Raw genomic sequence first — 19,291 nt, 5'->3', positions numbered from 1 at the left:
GCCTCCACGATGTGTGTAGAATCACTGTGTTGAAAGAGGCGTGTGTGAACCAAGGAAACAGCAAAACTCTTCTGTCATTGCAGATACAGTTTTCAAGATAGATTTGAAGATGCTACGAACAGGTCGGTCGTGTGGCCGTTATGGAGAGCAGGAAAAATCCTGTAAATTGTAAGGATAGAATGAAAGAATATTTAGAAGCATTTAAGTATTATTTAAATCTTCTAAAACAATACTTACAAAAAATGGAAGAACGTCTTGAAATCCATGAGGCCGGCGACGTTCTTCCATTTTTTGTAAGTACTGTTTTAGAAGATTTAAATAATACTTAAATGCTTCTAAATATTCTTTCATTATATCCTTACAATTTACAGGATTTTTCCTGCTCTCCATAACGGCCACACGCCCGACCTGTTCGTAGCATCTTCAAATCTATTTTGAAAACTGTATCTGCAATGACAGAAGAGTTTTGCTGTTTCCTTGGTTCACACACTCCTCTTTCAACACAGTTATTCTACACACATCGTGGAGGCTTTTTGCTATATTCTATTCTCTGTTTTTAAGTGATATTACAGTTGTAACTTTGGTTTTTAATGTCATATACCAAGTGTTCACTTTTTTATAACATGTTCCATTCGACCTACACGACCTGAAGATGCCAATCAAAATTGGCGAAAACGTTTGTTTTTAAATCTGTGTAAATGTTATTATAACATGTTTTATTGTGTTTTATGTTAATTATTGACTGAATAGAACTCATTTTTCAATTATACTAAATATGTTTAGGATTAGTGTAAAACTGGCCTATGTCTCCTATAGTGGGCGGGACATAAGTAACATTCACCAAATAATTTACTAATTACTGTATGTTTTGTGTTCCAGGAGAGGATCCTAATAAAATAAAATTCTCTTATCAGAAAGACGACATAACCGTGAAAGAAGGCCTTCCATCATTTCAGTGGGCTGTCAAAGTTGAAGGAACATCGCCAACAGAGCTGGTGTGGTATGACCCTGATTGCAACGTTATTGAAAGGCGAATTGTGCCATCACCAAAACGGGAAGTGTACATAAGTCCAACAAGGGACGAAACGACATTGACCATCAACAACATTTCTATTAAAGACAGAGGCCGGTATAGACTGCAAGCTCGCAATGAACACGGTGAAGCCTGGAGCTACTTCACACTCAGAGTACAAGGTAAGCGTCCTCTAAATTCTGTTCTTGTGGTGGTAACTCTGAACACAGAGAAATTTTATTTGATTGTATTACTGAAGGCTAAAAAGTTATTTTGTGTAATGGGAACTATAGCAACACTACCGACATTGTTTTTTTTTTTTTTTTAAGTTGTTATTCCTTTCAGCTAGCATTATGAAATTAAAGTCATTTGTTATAATATGTGTCGTGAAAATATTTGTCTGTATGTAAGTATCCCAAGGTTGTAGTTCGTGGTAGATTATTTTTTATAGGAGACAGTTGTTACGATTACCATTTGAGCCACAACTCTCTCATACTACTGACTCCACTAGGTGACTCTCTTTCTCTATGACTGCAGTGTTGCAGTCTGTTTCACGAAGTTCAGTGGCTTGAAATTAGTAGATTTTAAATTAAATTTACACAAAAACCGTCAACGTTATGGAACTACTGCAGAGGAATAAATTATTATTTATTAGATTTTCTATCGATATGGATAAAAATCACTATCCTATTCGCAATAGTTACCGAATAAGAGTGTGTTAAATATTTGGGAAAAAACATTTTTTTTTTAGAAAACTATGGACTTTCCACCAATGTGGTGTTACATTTTTTTGTTACATACAGCATGAGCTATCCGCTCTGAAAAGCTGCAGGATTATTTCACTTCCACTCTGTATATTGAGATTATATTTCTTTCCGGTTAGGTAATGGATGAATTGACTTTTGTAGTTCATTTTCAAAATTTTTCATCAGTACTTTATCAACAGATCAGCACATAAAAATTTATTAATGTATCAGTTCTTAGTAGTACGGACGCCTGCTGGTGCTTTCTATTTCCATTTCATAATGATACCAATAATAAAAAGAGTGCGTGACAATATTTGGGGGGGGGGGTGGTGTGTGTGTGTGCGTGCGTTTTTTTTCACTTGAGTGATTTGGGTTCCGCATATTGCGGATAGATGGCAGGATTGTGACCCATTTTTCTATACTAAAAGCCAGGTTATTAACCGACTAAACAGGAAGTAGTTGGCAGGGCGAGAGGAAAGTACAGGTTAGAGGGGTAGCCTGTGCAGTGATGACACGTTGAGTACGGCAGGGCGGAGGGGGGAAGGAGAACGGAGCTTTTCATTGGACCTCACGTGAAAATGTCGTCTGCTAACGAAAATCTGGCAACGGAATCACGGAGACATTGTAGCCAAACTTCCCAGTTCATTTGCAGTACCACGTGCATTACGAGTCGCATTTCGTACCAGCGTCATTAGCTCGTGCTTCCTTAAAAACAGTAATTTTAATTACTAATATTGTGGATAGTGTTATCGAGAACTATATACAGTAGTTATTTTAAACATATCGGTGACAAACTCTGAACATGCTTTGAATCTCGCGCCACTATGTGGCAATAGAGCTCAGAAAGAGAGCAACAGAACGTTGCTTCCGGTTTAGTCGGTTCATAACCTGGCTTTTAGTACAGTTGTACACCACTTCGGCGGGTAACACTGTACATGATGTGTATCTGCAGAGAGTTATGTCATGTACTAAGGTCAGTGTATGTGTAAGTGTAGTGTCTGGAATGAGTGATGATGGTGAAGATGAGGAAGGGAGAAGGGGAAACCCTGTGCCGCCACGTAGCCTACTCCTGTCGAATAGCACCAAGGGAGCCTCCAGGCTTAACGTCCCCATCCAATGGATGAATCGCTATCAACAGTGACATATGCCTTCTCTTCATATGCACTGCGGAGAGATTTGGGATATAACCCAGGCATATTGGTGCACAATCTAGTGATGATTAGAAGTTGTGCACTGCCGTCTCTCCTAGTCCCGAGGTAGAAATTTTATATGAAAAATTTCTGACCTCGCCGGGAATCGAACCCGGGCCGGCTAGTCTAGAGACAGACACTCACCACAGAGCTAACTCGGCGGATTCTGTTTCCCTGTGTTGTACACTCGATTTGGTTACGCGTTTGCCCACCAGAATTCTCCACTTTTCTATGTAGAGATGAATGAAACTATCACTATGAAATGTAAAACTTAGGGTAGGTATTAAAAACTACAAATTACGAAAAATTGCAATGAACTTACACTTACACTAATTATGGCTCACAGTTCTCAACATGTCTGCCGCCCTGAAAAATGCACAAATGCAAGCAATGAACCATCTCCTCGTGCACTCTCCAGAGCATTTCAGGAATAACATCTCTATCGTGTGCACAATCCTTTCCATCAATTTTGGGATGGTGCGAAGTTTATCTGCAAACACACGACCCTTAACAAATCTCCATAGAAATAAATCCAGGAGAGTTAAGTCTGGAAGTCATGGTGGCCAAGTAATTGAACCTGCACGACCGATCCACCTGATAGGAAACACTTCGAACATACCTTGCATAATGGGGAGGAATTCCATCTTGTTGGAAAATTGTTTCTGTAGTTATGGAATAGAAATGGCGCTTTCTGGTGGACACATTTGTGATTAGATCGACTTCTGGCGGGCAAACACGTAACCAAGCTTCTTACTAACAGAGGTGTACAACACAGTCAAAAATAGTAAAAATTAGTCAATTTTTCAAGTCCTCAGTTAATGAAACGGTTAATTAACAACTTCTGACCTCATATATGTGTGTGTGTGCTTTATTGAATGTCCTGTGTCCCTGTTTTGAGAGGGGAAACATGCTCTGACATCTTAAGTTTCTTCTTCTTCTTTTTCTTCTATGGCGTGTCGGCCCGTTTTTGGGTCATGGCCTCCCCAGTTGCACTCCACCAAACTTGTCGATCCTGTGCTGCAAATCTCCAATTCCGGATTTTGAGGATTTGTAGTGCATCCTGACAGACACCATCTTCCCATCTGTTACGTGGTCTTCCCACCAGCAGCCTTCCTCCTCCGAAATCTCCTGAAAATACCTTTTCTGGGACTCGATGTTCTTCCATCCTAATTAGATGACCTGCCCATTTGAGTCTGTTAATCCGAATAACATGCGACAAGGGTAGCTCTCCATACAAGGAGTATAATTCGTTATTATATCAAATTCTCCATTCCCCTTGCACACATACAGGTCCGTAGATTCTTTTCAGGATTTTCCTTTCAAAAGAATCGATCTCTTCCACGGCTTTCTTTGAGAGGGTCCATACATCACTATACTCTGAACGAGTGTTTTATATAGCATTACCTTTAACCTCTGGTTTATATCCTTGTTTCTGAAGATGGGAAGTACTGAGAAATATGCTTTATTGGCAGGACATCTTAAGTTTGCGAGTTGGAAATCACTGACTTAAAGGCATGCTTAAATGAAAATTCTTGAATTTGAGTGCCTTTTCTTAATTGTGTTGCAGGTAACACTCCACATAAGCGGGACTATGTGGTAGTTTGCTACGTGGCTCAATGGGCCAGGTACAGGACTGGTCGAGGAAACTTCACAGTGGATGAAATTCAACCTGAACTCTGCACTCACCTCATTTATGCATTTGCAGAGCTCAATGTTAATACTGCTACTATCTACAGTGCTGATCCTGCCTACGACCTTAGGGAGAATAATGGCTCAGGTTGGTAATTGTTGGAAGCTTATTAGTAAACCTGATGTAAGGCAGTGGCGGTTCCTCGGGGGAGGGAAGAGAGGAACGTCCTCCTCACATTTTCTTCTTTTGAAAGTAAATAACAAAATGAAATATGTGCCTTGAAATTCAAGGAAGATTCGATAATTTTTAAGTTCACAGCTGTAAGAAAACCTCGGTTGATCGAGTCTTAAACGATGCACGCTCATGTGCTGCTAGAAAACTGTGAGAAAGATGCGAATTGTTTGTGTGGAGGAAGTCAATCCATTCCTCCTTTACTGCAGTTAATACACACAGACAACAGCGCACTAGCGGCCAGAGAAAGAAGCAGAGTTTTAAAGCAAGTAAATGAACGGAGAGCAAGGAGATCCTCCTCTGAATCAGTGCGTGGGCGGGAAATAGAAATCGACTGGTCGTGCAGCAAGCTCGCTACCGCTGCCATCTAACGATGTTGCATTCAACCAGACTATAACACATCTAGGAGGAGACACAATAAAAACAGTTTTAACGCAACACTATGAAAGACACCATATAAACTTTTTTTTAAAATTATAAATCAAAAATATTATTCATTGCACTTTGTATAAGCTACTATCCATGGTTTGAAACTTTCAAGGATATTTGAAAGTTAAAGTCGTGTTTATATAAAAGAAAGAGGAAGTCGTTCTTTTTAAGATTTTTTTGGCCCCTGAAATTCACTTCCATTCATTGTGTACTAGACAGGGCAACAGCCAAGTTTTCAGTTTTGTATAAATATATTTGAAATTGAAAGTACTCCAAACTGCATTACTTTTAACATAAAAAATTAATTGGGCACCGGCAACTTTGAACAGTAATAGTAGTATGACTTTACAAGAACTGACATTCTTAAAAAAAACATGTGATACTGAACTTGTAAAATGTACAATTGGCAACACAGACCACGTGGGTGGGTACAGTGTTCTCGCTTTCCTCAGATTATTTCCCATTCCCATTTCCGCTGTTCCAATTACGTGTTAGTAGCTATAGTCTCTTTCAACACGTGTGATGCTGTAGTGTGCTTGAAAAATGCTGCGAGGTTAATTTCCTTGTAATTGTTAATTTGTGCAAATATTCAACAATGAATTGAAGTGAAAACATGATATATTTTGGAAAATTTAGGAAACTTATTTTGGAAAATTTAGGAAACTCAGTTTACAAGAACAGATTATTGCTGAACAGAAGGGAAGGCCAACCCCAACACTACATATAAATGTATGCATGTTGGCTAATTTGTAGTGTGTTTCATTCAAGAAGGTGTCATTTCGTCCTGTTACCTTCTTTCCTCCTCTTAAGAAATACGCAGGAGCCGCCACTGATGTAAGGTATAGTCCAGAGTTTTTCAATCTTTTTCAACACGTGGCACAATGAAGTTGTAATTTAAAATCTCGCAGCACACTGGCACACTGGTTGAAAATGGCTGCTATGGAAAAATCTCCAAAATATTCTGAGGCAGCCTCTTTTATGAGGAGCCGGCACATTTTACCCACACATACAGTGAGAAAACCATTCGAGCTACGATGAAGTTACATTTACTGAAATATATTAAATAGTTATTGTTGTTTACTCAACTGTCCGAAGACAGATTGGATAAAAGAAATGTACTTGAATTCATCTTCTTCTTGTAATCCCATGTTTCTTTCTCATGTTGTTGATATTTATAAGTTTTTTTTTTAAATCTCGCATAATCTGCAGTAGATTTGTTAATTGGTGTGTTTCGCAAATTTTGTATCAAGCCATTTGCATGCAACTAGACAAGTGCAGCTGTAAAATTATTACTTACTTACTTACTGGCTTTTAAGGAACCTGGAGGTTCATTGCCGCCCTCACATAAGCGTGCCATTGGTCCCTATTCTGAGCAAGATTAATCCAGTCTCTACACCATACCTGCACAAACAGCGCTCGATGAGCGTGCGCGCTTCTTCGGAGCGGGAGAGCTGTGTTTACCGCTCGCCGAAACGGAGAGGAAGATAGTCAGAATGACAGACTTGCTATAGGTAGAGGAGAGGGAAACGACCACTCAGCTATCTAGTGGAGTGCAGTGCGTATTCTCAGTAACTGTTTCACGTTGCTTACCTACTACTACAGTACGGTATGGAGGAATCTAAAAGACGAAAAAGTGGTGATCAGCCAAATTCTTTCATTGTTGCATGGGAAAATGCTTATTTTTTCATAGTTACTGGAGTAAATACTCAGTGCTTTATCTGCCACAACATTTAGAAAGGTAAAAAGAAACATAACATAATGCGTCATTATGAGTCCAGACATAAAGATACTAAAGATAATAATCTTCAACAATTTAAATATCTCTCTTCAGGGAAAAGGCCAGCTCAGTGTTGATATGTTGAATAAATTACGAGATTTCAGTCGTAAACTTACACTTTCCGTAAGTCAGTTTCGGGAAGGTAATATGGCTTATTTTCTAATGGTAGAAACTGCTCGTGATGAAGTCATGTTAAACAATTATGTGCAAATATTAATTGAAATTCAAAATGAATGTAATTCTAGGTTTCAAGATCTTATCTTAAAGTCCACACCTGTGGAGTAACGGTTAGCGCGTCTAGCCGCGAAACCAGGTGGCCAGGGTTCGATTCCCGGTCGTGACAAGTTACCTGGTTGAGGTTTTTCCGGGGTTTTCCCTCAACCCAGTATGAGTAAACACTGAGTAACTTTCGGTGTTGGACCCCGGACTCAGCATTATCACCTTCTTCTCATTCAGACGCTAAATAACCTAAGCTGTTGATAAAGCGTCGTAAAATAACCTACTAAAAGTCTTGTCTTAATTGGAAAGAAGTTTAAAGTTATCATAATAAATTCCTTCAACACCAGTTGAAACAATGCCATATAAGTTACAGGTGGGCCTGATTGGCGCAGTTGGTATAGCGCTGGTCTTCTATGTCGAGGTTGCAGGTTCGATTCCAGGCTAGGTCGATTGCATTTAAGTGTGCTCATATAACCTCAGCAGTTGCGAGCGTCATTAAATAAAACATAACATTTAACGATTTACAGCTCGGACTTATTGATTTTCAATGTGGCCTAAGGGCTAGAGATCGTTTGAATAATACTACTAGCCTGGTTGAGTTTTACAAGACTAAACATTAGCAATAATATCCACGACTACACAGGCTGGCTGTGAAAATGATTGCTATGTTTGGCTCAACATTTATATTTGTGAGCAACTGTTTTCTATAATCAACTTTAATAAAGGCAGGCATCGGACATCTTTAACTGATGTTTCATTACGATCAGTAGGCTACTGTTCCTTTCAGCTGCCAACAGCATAAAACCTCGTTTTCATGTACTGATAAATAAAAATATAAGAAAACGATATTGTACATTTAAGTAGGTATAAAATTTCTAATATTTCTGTAAAATAAATATTTCTGTATTAATTAATAAGTCCAAGATAGTTTTGCAAACACTGAACGGGAATTCATTTCATGAACGTCGTAATAGTACTTACTTTTATGTATATTTTGTACGAGATCACCACTTCTTCCAGTCCACCCTATACAGAGCGCAGCTAATATCTGCATTCCACTCATGAGCTGTGAGCCGGCTCGGAGAGCGCAAACCTTGTGCAGGCCTGCTCTACGCCATTCTGAGGCTTATTGTTAGGTTTCGTAACAAGCTGTTTTTTACAGTGATGGGTACATAATGTAGAGTATGGCATATTTGTGTGGTAAAATAGTGAATATTTCTCTAAATTATTCAAGTATGGACTATTATTTGAGGAATTGTTTCATAACTATAAAGAGAATTGCTTTTATTTCAGTTTATTTTGGAATGTATACCGGTAGTCTTAATCTCAGTTGCAGAAAATGTGACATTTAATTTACAAACTTTGTGACAGGAGCGTATGAGAAAATGGTTTCACTGAAGAAAGAACATCCACACCTCAAGGTACTGCTGAGTATGGGAGGCTGGGCTGAAAGAAGTAAAAATTATTCCATTGTGGCAAGCAATCCTGTGAAGAGAACACAATTTGCCTTGAGTGTTTCAGAATTCCTCAGGTAGGCTGCATTGAGTTCAGTATTATTTGCATTAATTTTATAAGCAATAGAGTGAAATTGCTTCAATTACAAAAGTTGTAGGATATATATGACATACTGTGGAGAAATTTTAATTACTTCACCTTTCATAAACGAAAAGAATATGTTCAAAACCAAGCTCTCAGGCTCATTACTGGTGATATCAAAACAACTCCAATAGATTCTATGGGATTCCTCACTAATATTAACAGCATCAAAATGACAATAGAAGAAAAAGCACTGATTCTATATGAAAAACTTATCAGATTGCCAGGAAACAATGACATTCATACAGTCCTCTCTGTAGATTGAAAACTCAAAAAAGTTTCGTAACCATGGTTCAAGAATTAAAACAGAAAACAAATATCCCGAATTTAAAAGAAAACTTACAAATTAAACCAAACCCTTTAACTCTGTTAAATATAGAATATAACCTAAATTTAACAGAAGAAATACTGAAATCAGAAGTAAGCATTGAAATAATGAAACAATTGTCTTTAGAGACAATTAATATTAGGTACCCTCCACAAAACTGGCTTCATTTATACACCAACGGATCCTTGATCTCCAGAGAACAAGGTGCCGGTGCAGGTGTTACGTGCTGTCTCTTCTCACTTTATAGATCTCTTAGATATGGAACAACAAGTTTTGATGGTGAAATCATTGCAATAAGTGAATGTCTCAGGAATCTTCTATGCCACATCAATAAATTTAAGAATGCAGTTATATTGTCAGACTCCAAAGCAGCTATTCTATCAATAGTCTCTAAACACACATCTTCATCTCAAACCGCAGAAATAACTAAAATGCCCTCTCAATTAATATCACTCAATAAAAGAATTGTATTCCAATGGATACCATCCCATTGTGGAATCCTGGGAAACGAGAATGCGGATGCATTAGCAAAGAAGGGCAGCACTGCTACTTACAGACCTGTTACTAAATCTACGTATTACTCTGTGAAAAGATTTATTAAATCTACATACTTAGACTTCAACAAACAAAATCTGATAACACAATCTCAAGGGAAAAAATGGAACTCTCTGCATCATAATCCACAGTTAATTCCCGATTTACCACAAAAATCGTCTGTAGCTGCATTTAGATTGGCAACAGGCCATGATTGTTTGGCCAAACACGTGCATAGAATTGGAATATATCAGTCCCCTAACTGCCCATTGTGCAACTCAAACCAAGAAATGGATTCGGAACACCTCAAAATCTGTGCTTCAGTGGCTGGCCATGATAATATCTTTGAAAAATATTGGAGTGCAAGAGGTCAAATGACTTTATTGTCAAACGCCTGGCATTAGAAAACAACAACAACAACCTTATAAGTGCCTCACCTCAGAAAGGGTATTTTTCATATTATCTGACTAGCAGAGTTCAGAGAGGTCTTACTTTACCACTTCTGGTGTAACAATGAAACATCCAGTTCTTCAGTTAGCTTAGTAAATTTCAGATTTAAATAAACATGTAAGTTATAGTTTATGTTAATGAACAGTTTGTTACACAGAGAAACAAAATAAGACACAAATGAATGAATAAATTAATAAATAAATGAGAAGTGAATAAATATTCATTTGAGCAGACTTAAAATAAAGAAGTCCATGAATGTGTAATCTGCTATGAAGTTATGTTAATTGAAATACATTTATATAAATGAATAGGCAAAGAAACTATAAACATATTAAGTAAATGATGGACGAGGCACAAATAAGTAAATAAACATATTAAATTATTCACCAGGAAGACAAGGAATATCAAATGCTTGACTATGTAGACAGAAAATAAATACCAGGCGAGTAAATTGGGAGGATGATGTAATAAACGACCTGAAAGAAATGAAGATTATAACTTGGAGGGCATATGCACAATATTGGAAAGAATGGCGGAAAATTGTAGAGAAGGCCAAAATATTCAGCAAATGAACTTGTAGAGCCTAAGAACAAGAAAAATATAAAGTTTGGAATAGTGCTTGTAGCTTTCCTATTTTTAATTTTATTGGTACCTTATATACAAAACTTATAGGACTTGCAAAAAGAAATATTTTGAACGTTTTTTTAGTAGCACTATGTAGCCCATTTATTTTTCCATTTTTGTGTGGAGTTCTCAAAATATATGTATCCCAAGATATCGATCGTCTAGTTCAAAAGTGCGACAACTCAAAAAAACAAGTTTTGAGATATCTTCAGTTGAAAGTTTCAATAAATCACTTATAAAGGCACAGAGTTCTGGTTCATAACCACGACAATTAGAAATGAGTCAGTATTCAGGACGAGTTTATCACAATCTTCCAGTTCATTATTAATACATTTCGAAATGTACTAATAATGAATTAGTAAAGTCCATAGTTATAATTATTTCTAAAGCAGTTTATTCAGTTTTTTTTTTTTCTTTTTGGTTGTAAATATGACTTACCTCAATACTGAATCGGAAAGAGCTCCAAAAGGGGCTTTAAGTAGTATAAATAACTAAAAAATGACAATTTTTGAGTTGTCGCACTTTTGAACTGGACGATCGATATGTGCACATAATAAAGATAAATGCTTCAGTATATTGCTTCATATTTATTCAAGTCATGTGCACATACGGTAATAACAATAAATGCTTGAGTATATTGCTTCATATGTATGATCTCAAGGTGTGTGCACATAATAAAGACAAATGCTTCAGTATCAGTTAATCACTATGGAGAATGTAGGGGCTTTTGTCTATGATATATTAAAAATAATCAAAGAAATAAAAATGAATTAACATTGTCTTTGTCATTACCATCATCATTATCACTCTTATCCTTTTACCTTTTCAGTTTAAAGAATTGATTGGAAATGTGTAAATGTGCCTCCAATTCATCCTGTCTTCATTTCCTTCACCGCTATAATAACTGTAGGTGTTCAACATAAATCTCGAAAATGACAGCTGACTGGAGTAAGATGAAGCTGGTAGGCTAGTAATACTTTACCTGGCTAGGAGAATTCAAGATGTTCTTATGTGACCATAGGAGCAAAGAAATCTAAAAAAAAAAAATAGAACAGAAAAAAGTAAAGGCATAAATGAATAGGAAGAAGTAAGTAAGAGTTTGTTCACTGTTTACATACTATGTTCTTATATTGATCACAGGAAATACAATTTTGACGGATTTGACTTCCATTGGCAATTTCCAGCGGAACCTACAGGTGTTCCAGCAGATAAGCAGTATTTTGTGGAAATGCTTAAGGTATGTTTCATGTACAGATGTGAGAGTGTTGAAAATAAATAAATAAATAAGTAAGTAACTAACTAAATAAGTAAGTAAATAAGTAAGTAAGTACCGGTAAGTAAGTAAGTAAGTAAGTAAATAAGTAAATAAGTAAATAAAAAATAAATAAATAAGTAAGTAAATAAGTAAGTAAATAAGTAAATAAAAAATAAATAAATAAAAATAGTATAGTATAGTATAGTATAGTATAGTATTTATTAGCTGTCGTTATAGCAAAAGCTAATGACATTGTCAAATTACACGTGTGAAATTATAGTGCAAAATGAAAATTATTCTATTACAACACTAAACATAAAACAAAATGATCACAAATACTCCTTAGAGTTTACAATTGAGAGTCAAGATTATCAAAATTAGGCTAATATCTAGATGAAAATTGTAACACACTGATCACAGATATTGATTTGATTAACAATTTATGAGAATTTCCTAATATATTACAGAATAATAATACAATTCAGAGAAAGAAACCTAAAAAATATCAACAGCTTGCTTTTCTGATTCAAAATATTCTTGTACTGAATAGAATGGGTTTCTAAGAAGCCACGTTTTCACTTTGACTTTGAATATGTCAAGTGACACTTCCTGTGGAAACATGTTGAACATTCTACAGCCCAACATGTTAGGACTACTTTTAACTTTGGATAGTCTGCAAAATGGTATGTCCAGTTTTTCTTTATTCCGAGTATTATACTCATGTTTATCCATCCTACTGGTGAAGCCATAAAGATTTTTCTTGATGTAAAGAAGGAGTTCCAGAATATATTCATTAACAACTGTTAAGATGGACTCCTGTATGAACAGTGGTTTACAATGTGCTTTGCTTGGTTCTTGTGTGATAATTCTTATTGCTTTCTTCTGAATGAGCAGGACTAAATAAGTAAATAAGTAAATAAGTAAATAAATAAATAATAAATAAATAAAAAATAAATAAATTAATTAATTAATTAATTTAAAAAAAATAAATAAATATAAAAAAATAAATAAATAAAAAATAAGTAAATAAATAAATAAATAAATAAATTTTAATTAATTAATTTTAATATCTTCATATGCGAAGTGTATAGAGAATGTATTGTGATGTCTTAAAAAAATAATTTCGAAATTTTCACGAAAAAGTGCAATAGATTTGTTTGTGCTGTCCATTTGAGTATAGCGATTTCTCCTTAGAAACAGTTGATGGATTTCGTTCACATTCAATTACTACGAAACGATTTATCCAGCAATGATACACATGCGGTATGCACAATAATTTATTAAAGAATAGTGGGTCTTTATTTTAAATAAAAAAAAAAATGAGATGCAGTCCAAATCAGTGCCAGTCACTTTGTTTGTAATTTTTTGTACGATGCAAAATTAAACGACAATTTAAATTATGAAGTTCGTATCAAGTGAAAAATGGTAAATTAATTGTGAATATAGAATTATTTCCACTTTTCATTGGGAATTCAGCCTTACTTTCTGTCTCCTCTGATCAGAAATGGGTAGTAGGAACTCTTTCCTCACTGCGAATACCGTAGGTTAAAGTGGTTGACTGAAAGCTGAAATTTCTATTGGTAATCACATGAAAATATCTTTTATCCATGACCATAACGAAAAACATGCCTTTACTAAATACTTTTGCGTTTGTAAAGTAGGCTTTTATTCAACATTACTTTATTCCACTAGTGAGATAAAGACTTTACCTCAGAGTTTGAACTTTATCTCACAGTTCATTAGTATTTTCCTAGTACCCGGGCACACACATATACTTTTCCATTGAACTATTACTCAAGAAGTTAATATATTAGTTACTAGATGTCACTACCTCTACTTCTTTATTACCATTTCTTAATTTAATTTAATTTAATTTAATTTCTTCCTGTAACCACTACAGGTTGCCATCGACAAAGAGTACCATGATACAATAGAGTAAAAGCCTTGAGGCTTAGTGATAAATTGTTGTTAGAGTGAAAAATAAACAATTTGAATTATATTGAAACACATGATGTTAAACGAAGTAACGTCAAGGAGATGCGAATTAGTCATGGTCCATATGTATGATGCCTGAAAATAGCTATTGAGCCTTTGAGTGCTGCAATTGTTAGATCTCTTAAAATACTTTTATGCAGGCCAAAAGATTTACAGAAGTCGACTAGGAACCGGGGTATGGTCCCACGGGCTCCTATCATTAGTCCCGTAATGACGATGGATTCCAGATGGTATTTGTCCTTATAAAAACTGATAGAAGGTTCATATATTCCTTTTTTCCTCGTGTACTTCTTCTGGCTGGTGTTCGTGTGATTCGAATCTCACAGTAGGGTCTATGATGTAACCTTCAATCTCCTTCTCTTTTCTCTATCTGCTACGTCGTAATTTGTACATTACATCCATACCTAATATGCATCTTTTTAAAATTTTGTAATAATTTACCTTTTGGGATGCGAGGAGATTTGAACCTGCGAAGTTGGGTTTATAGGATTTTATAACAATACGCGTTAGCCAACTGAGCTAAACAGACACGATGATTAATTAAGTTTTAATATTCCTCTTAAGTTTACAGAAGTAAAATGTGAAATTATTTTAATGACATTAGTCCCTTGAACACTTCTAAATAATCCCTGAAACTTCAAAAAGATGAAAATACACGTTTAAAATGAAAAAATATATATTAAAATTATATAATTAATTATAATTTGTTATTTATCCAACGCCTTAGATACCATTCTTCACTAGTCATGGCCTCTTACATCATGACCTACCTAGTACACGTATCGATTCTAAAATCCATGCTATGATAAATGTGATTATATGAGGACTTATTTTCAACATGTTTTCTTTTATAAAACATAATTTTTCGTTATGGTCATGGATAAAATTACGTATGGTACTTGTGAGCGTGATCTTTATTGCACCTTGTGCTTAAATCTTTCCACTCGCGCAATAAAGATGCACTTACCTCACAAGTACCATAAATAACTATTTTACTTCAGAGCGATTATCATAGGTAATGCTACAAGCGGTGTCGATTTTACCAATAAGTTTGCAAATAATTTCAGTTGCAAGAATTTGCAGCTGTAGTTAAAGACTCTGAGGTGGAGTTACTCTAAAAAAAATCTAAAATAATTACATTTTTTATAAATACAATTTAGAATTTAACAGACTCCAACCACAACTACAGCAACATAGACACTAACATGAAAACACTACATATCCAGCCAAGAAATCAGAAACTTGACACTCTAGAACAATACGAAATTTACAAACACACAAAAACACACCCACAATACATCCTGAACACTCAACTGAATTTCAAAACACACACCCTTTTCGACACAATTATGAACACACCTCACTACAACAAATAACTAGAAAATATTGCTGGATTCAGAGGATTACGAAAAAACCACGTCGAAACTAGTCAGTCAGGTAATTAACCACCAGAATTTATATTAACACAGTGAAGTAGTCATTACTTGTTCAATAACGTTCATCAGTTAGAATTTTAATTAATAGAAAACTTTTCACACTTTACTCTGTCCATTGAAAAATGACAATCAACATATTTGAGTCTGCTGATTTCAGTACAGTACTTTCTTTGTAACAAAGCTCGAAGACATGGTGTGCAGTGGCGCCAAATTTTGGAAAACATGTTGTTGTTGTTGTTGTTATCTAATGCCGGGCTTTGGCAACGAAGCCATTAGCGTTCTTGCTCTCCAATATTTCTCTGTGGTGGATCCATCAGGTAGAACTTCACAGGTTATGAGATGATCTTCAGTCATTTCTTCTTCTTTGTTGCATAGAGGGCAATTTGGATTTGTGTAAATTCCTATTTTATTCAAGTGTTTGGCCAAATCATCGTGTTCTGTAAGCAGTCTGAATTTTGCTACTGCAGATTTACGTGGGATTTCTGGAATAATTTCTGTTTTTTTTTATTAAAATGCTCCATTTTTTATCTTTGGCTTCGGTACATAGTGCTTGGTTTTGCTTGATTTTATATTTATTTTTAATTAGTCTTTTGATGGATGTAAAAGGTAGGCTTGTATTTGTATTCTGAATTAAATTGGATCCTTTTTTGGCAAGAAAGTCAGCAGTTTCATTTCCAACAATTCCGCAATGTGCAGGTATCCATTGCAATTGAATTCTTTTCTGTAGTTTTTGAAGTTGTTGGATCATTTTGTGACATTCTTTAATTTGGATTGACATCATTTTATATGAATTTATTGCGTATAATGCTGCTTTAGAATCAGAGAGAATGACAGTATTTTGAAATTTATCTATTCTGTATAGTAGGTGTTGGAGTGAGATATGAATAGCCATTATTTCCGCGTCAAAATTTGTTGTATGATGTCCTGCTGGTTGATAAAATGAGAAAACATTGGGTGGGCTGAAACACTTTAGTTTTAAGTTCTTCTTCTTCTTCCTATCATGTATTAACGGTCTCACTCCATCATTTCAGCGGACGGCGCAAAGATCTTGTTCCTAAAGGGCGGTAATTTAGTGCTTGTCCTGGTATCCTTGTTTTAGGCTTCCTGAGTATATGACATTTCCATTTCTGTCTATAATTTTGAATTTTCTATAAAATTGGGTCAATATTTAATTCTTTCAAAATATCCTAATTTTTCTTCTTGTCTAATCTAGTATAGCCAGCAGTTCTTCTTAAAAACTTCATTTCATTGGCAGTGATTCAGTGTTCACACATTTACATATGGCCCAAGCTTCATTTTCATACTTTCATATATGAGAACAGTCTCGCCAATGATTTGTAGGCTTTATTTCTTGTATGTTTTTGGACAAGAGAAGGTTTGAAAATGTTACTAATGGTATTCATTGCATAGATAAAGTATTCAGTTTTGTAGAAATATCTTTGTCTTGTTCATAGCTCAAATGATAACCCAAATATTTAAAACATGAGACCTGTTCTACAGGTTTATTATAAAGGCTAATTTTGTTGCGAAGATGATTTTTTCCGATGAATCCTGTTAATGTTAAAAAAGTAAGTGAACCAATATTACAAATTACAAGAATAACAAATTCAAATGTAAATTATAACTATACAACACTGAGAAAAATTACATATATACACATATACACACAAACGAGAATTAAACCTGAATACTGGTCATGTGTTTAATCAATTCACTCTTTTGTATTGTATTGCATTGTATTGCATTGTATTGTATCGTATTTATTAACATTCCATGGTATTCATACATGCTTACAGCTAGAATATGGAACAAGTCAAAAAACTTAATACTATTATAAAATCTTAATTTATAGTCACAGTCTAGATGAAATATATACAGACGAGATTTACAATATAGTACAACACTTAGTTTTAGTATCAATTTCATGAAGTGTTATTGAATGTCATGAATTCACCTACAGAATAGAAGACGTGAGAAATTAGGTACTTCTTTAATTTGGCCCTAAATAATTTTATGTTTTGAGTTTCATTTTTTATATCGATAGGGAGGCTATTAAAAATTTTTACTGCCATATAACGCACTCCTTTTTGATAGCACGATAGACTTGCCGATGGAGTATGAAAGTCATTTTTTGACGTGTATTTATGCTATGAACTATTGAATTAGTTACAAAGTTTTCACGATTACATATGAGGAAGACTATTAATGAAAAGATATACTGCCAAGCCATGGGCATTATTTGTAATTTTTTGAAAATAGTCCTACACGATTCCCTAGATTTGGCACCTACTATTATTCTAATTACTCTTTTTTGTAATAGAAATATATTGTTACTATCTGTGGAATTTCCCCAGAATATTATTCCAAAACTCATTACCGAGTGGAAGTATGCAAAGTATATTGTTTTTAAGGTATTGATATTTACTATCTTTTGCATAGATCTAATAGCAAAACAAGCTGAATTTAGTTTGGGGGTAATTTCTTTAATATGATTTTTCCAATTTAACACATTATCGATTTTTAAGCCAAGAAATTTGGTTGTTGTTGTTTCTAATAGGGATCTATTGTTAATTATTGCGCTAGAAATTTGCGACGTTGAATTTGGACAGGATTTAAATTGAATTATGTTAGTTTTGTTACAATTTAATACTAATTTATTGACTGAGAACCAGTCACATATTTTGAAGAGAATTTCCTCTGTTGAAGATTGGAATATGTTGGAGTTATTGGCTGTAATTACTATACTTGTGTCATCTGCAAATAATATTGGATAACCTACATCTTTTATAAGGGGGGCAAGATCATTTATAAACTACTAGAAAAAGTAGGGGACCTAATATTGATCCTTGAGGAATCCATTATTAATAGTTCCCCAGGTCGATGTAGATTTCATAGTTGTATTGATTTCAACTTTCTGTTTCCTATCTATGAGATATGAGTGAAACCATTCTTAAATTGAAATATCGTTCGACAGTTCCTGAGGGAGCTGGGTAGGGAGTTCAAGAAACGAATTGCTGATACTGTTAAAGAAGAAGAATAGTGAGCTGTTTTATGGCAAGGCAGAAATAATAAAGGGTCATTTTTAGAACGAGTACCGATGCTGTGATAAGAGGACAAGAAATTAAAATGCACTGAGAGATAGTTAGGCGAAGAAGTATTGATGATGCAGTATAGGAAAATTAGTGAATATCTTCGGTCCTGTAATCTTACCCATTGGAGCGTTTCAAAGAAAGGTGTAATGTGGTCATATTTGCGGATGTTGCAAATGAAATGTATGCAGGCATTATGAATGCGCTGCAATCTTTGGGCTAAGTTAGAATTTAAATCTGTTACTATAGTGAGGATCACATAAGAACAGTTCCTAAGCAGCAAATATTGCTGTCTTGTCAGTGTTGCCAACTGTTACCAGATATCACACGATCCTAAGTAGTAAATGACTTATTTACTTACCATACTTTATGTTGGAAAGTTATTCTAAATAATTCAGTAATTTGTAACATATTTTCGAAGGCAAACTGTACGGGAAAGGGATCAACATGGCAAGTATTTTGTCTGGCAATACGAAATTCATTCGTTTGACTAAACAATTGACTCACGAGACCTAACCTAAAAATGTATTTTGTTTGACCACATGAAATTGTTAGTACTGACTCCGAAAACTAACCTGACTATAGTCTTGAATTACAACCACAATGCAACACATAAAACAACTAAGCCTATTATGTATTAATATTAATACTGATATTAATTAATTATTACTGTGTTCAAATTTCACTAGCTTCCAGAAACCGGCTCAGAAATCTAGTACAATTTTAATTTCATGGAACTCCAGTACCGAC

General features: G+C 34.9%; 1 protein-coding gene across 3 annotated transcripts in view; it reads left to right on the top strand.

Annotated features, from left to right (window-relative positions):
• LOC138714700 (probable chitinase 2) overlaps positions 1–19,291 on the top strand; it is a 66,046-nt gene that overhangs the window by 19,220 nt on the left and 27,535 nt on the right. For all 3 annotated transcript variants that reach the window (XM_069846769.1, XM_069846770.1, XM_069846771.1), the window contains exons 5-8: positions 880–1,194; positions 4,516–4,725; positions 8,606–8,765; positions 11,907–12,003. In XM_069846769.1, the coding sequence (XP_069702870.1) occupies positions 880–1,194; positions 4,516–4,725; positions 8,606–8,765; positions 11,907–12,003 (782 nt within the window). The remainder of the gene's footprint in view (positions 1–879; positions 1,195–4,515; positions 4,726–8,605; positions 8,766–11,906; positions 12,004–19,291) is intronic.

Source organism: Periplaneta americana, chromosome 15, assembly GCF_040183065.1.
Source record: "Periplaneta americana isolate PAMFEO1 chromosome 15, P.americana_PAMFEO1_priV1, whole genome shotgun sequence".
NCBI lineage: Eukaryota > Metazoa > Arthropoda > Insecta > Blattodea > Blattidae > Periplaneta > Periplaneta americana.
The sequence above is the reverse complement of the archived record's forward strand: the minus strand, read 5'-3'. Positions and strand labels throughout refer to the sequence as shown.